General features: G+C 55.8%; 1 protein-coding gene across 1 annotated transcript in view; it reads left to right on the forward strand.

Moving 5' to 3' along the window:
* The first annotated feature begins 269 nt into the window (after positions 1–269).
* The window catches only part of LOC144952206 (transmembrane 9 superfamily member 2-like), a 56,305-nt gene continuing 54,298 nt past the window's right edge, over positions 270–2,276 (forward strand). Inside the window, exon 1 of the mRNA XM_078882613.1 lies at positions 270–517. Coding sequence (XP_078738739.1) covers positions 371–517 — 147 coding nt within the window. The 5' untranslated portion in view covers positions 270–370. The remainder of the gene's footprint in view (positions 518–2,276) is intronic.

The following is a 2,276-nucleotide window of genomic DNA, read 5'->3' on the forward strand; positions in this document are numbered from 1 at the left end:
TCAGCTGCCGCGAACTCAAAAGGGAGTCTGCGTGGTGACGTCACCGCGCAAACCCAGCCGCTGCGATCCCAACCCAAATCTGCGCAGTGACGTCACCGCGCAAACCCAGCCGCTGTGAGCCGAACCTAAATCTGCGCGGTGACGTCACCGCGCAACCCAAACACAGGGGGAAGTCTGCGTGGTGACGTCACCACGCAGCTCTTCCTCCTCGCCGAGACGACGTCACCGGCGTGTTGGGGGAGTCGAGATCCACTTCCCCCTCCCTCCCTCCCTCCTCCTCCACCTCCACAAACTTCACAGCAAATAGAAACATTGAGAGAGGACGCGTTCGCTTCACACAAACAAACAACAACAACAACACCCTCGTACGATGGCTGCTGCTGCTGCTGTTGCTGCTACAGCGACGACGCTGCTGCTGCTGCTGCTGTGCGTGCTAGCGCTGAGCCAGGCGTTCTACCTCCCGGGACTCGCCCCCGTCAGCTTCTGCGAGAAGGCCGAGGAGCACCTCAACTGTCTGGTAGGCTCGTCAGGCCCACGCCGAGGCTTCGGCCTAAACTCCCTTCGGTCTTTTTTTTTCTTCCCGTTTCCCTTGGTCCGTCGCAAAGTTTGAACGCGCTGTTGTTGTTGTTGTTGATATTGTTGTTGATATTGTTGTTGTTATTGTCGTCGTCGTTATTGTTTGACGCTATAACGCCGCGCGCTCCCGTCGTATTTTTTTCCCTTTTCGGAGTCTTTAATGCGGCAGAGTAGGCCAAACACACAGTGTGGTGTTGTGTGTGTGGTGGCTCCACTGGTGGAGCTCCACTGGTGGAGCTCGTGTGGTGGAGCTCCACTGGTGGAGCTCTACTGGTGGAGCTCCACCGGTGGAGCTCGCGTGGTGGAGCTCGCGTGGTGGAGCTCGCGTGGTGGAGGTCCACCGGTGGAGGTCCACCGGTGGAGGTCCACCACTGGTGGACCTCCACTGGTGGACCTCCACCGGTGGACCTCCACCGGTGGATCTCCACCACGCGAGCTCCACCACACGAGCTCCACCACACGAGCTCCACCAGTGGAGCTCCACCAGTGGAGGTCCACCAGTGGAGGTCCACCAGTGGAGGTCCACCAGTGGAGGTCCACCAGTGGAGGTCCACCAGTGGAGGTCCACCAGTGGAGGTCGTGTGGTGGAGCTCCGCCGGTGGAGCTCGTGTGGTGGAGCTTTGCTGATGGAGCTCGTGTGGTGGAGGTCGTGTGGTGGAGCTCCACCGGTGGAGCTTCAACACACACCGGTGGGCTAAAGTCGTTAACTATTTTGTCTTCTGTCAACGTGACACTTTGTTGACTGATTGGCCGTGTCGGGTGGTGGAGGGTTGCGACACATTTATACTCAACGCGATCTGACCCACAAACCTTTACTATGAATGATACTGGTCACCCAAGCCTACGTATCATCATCTCTATAATCACCATCATCATCATCTCGATCACCATCATCATTGCTTTCACCACCACCACCACCATCATCATCATCATCATCTCTATCACATCATCAATGTCATCTCTATCATCATAAATATCATCTCTCTCACCATCATCTCTTTCACCATCATCATTTTAACACCATCGTCATCGTCGCCCTCGCAAAAGAGGTTTTAACCTCAAGGGGTTTTTTGTGTTAACCTGGTTAGATGAAGGTGAAATACACCTGATGATGGACACTTGTGTTGCGCCCGAAACGTCGTGATTTATTTTATTTTATACCTACGTGACTTTACCGAAAGAACCAAAGAGTTTACAATAAAATGTCTTCATAACCACCACCGCCATCATCTCCACCACCACCATCACCACCGCCATCATCTCCACCACCACCATCACCTCCAACACCGCCATCACCACCGCCATCATCTCCACCACCACCATCACCACCGCCATCATCTCCACCACCACCATCACCTCCAACACCGCCATCACCACCGCCATCATCTCCACCACCACCATCACCACCGCCATCATCTCCACCACCACCATCACCTCCAACACCGCCATCACCACCGCCATCATCTCCACCACCACCATCACCACCGCCATCATCTCCACCACCACCATCACCTCCAACACCGCCATCACCACCGCCATCATCTCCACCACCACCATCACCACCGCCATCATCTCGACCACCACCATCACCTCCAACACCGCCATCACCACCGCCATCATCTCCACCACCACCATCACCTCCAACACCGCCATCACCACCGCCATCATCTCCACCACCACCATCACCACCGCCATCATCT

The sequence above is a fragment of the Lampetra fluviatilis genome, chromosome 66 (assembly GCF_964198595.1).
Source record: "Lampetra fluviatilis chromosome 66, kcLamFluv1.1, whole genome shotgun sequence".
Taxonomy (NCBI): domain Eukaryota; kingdom Metazoa; phylum Chordata; class Hyperoartia; order Petromyzontiformes; family Petromyzontidae; genus Lampetra; species Lampetra fluviatilis.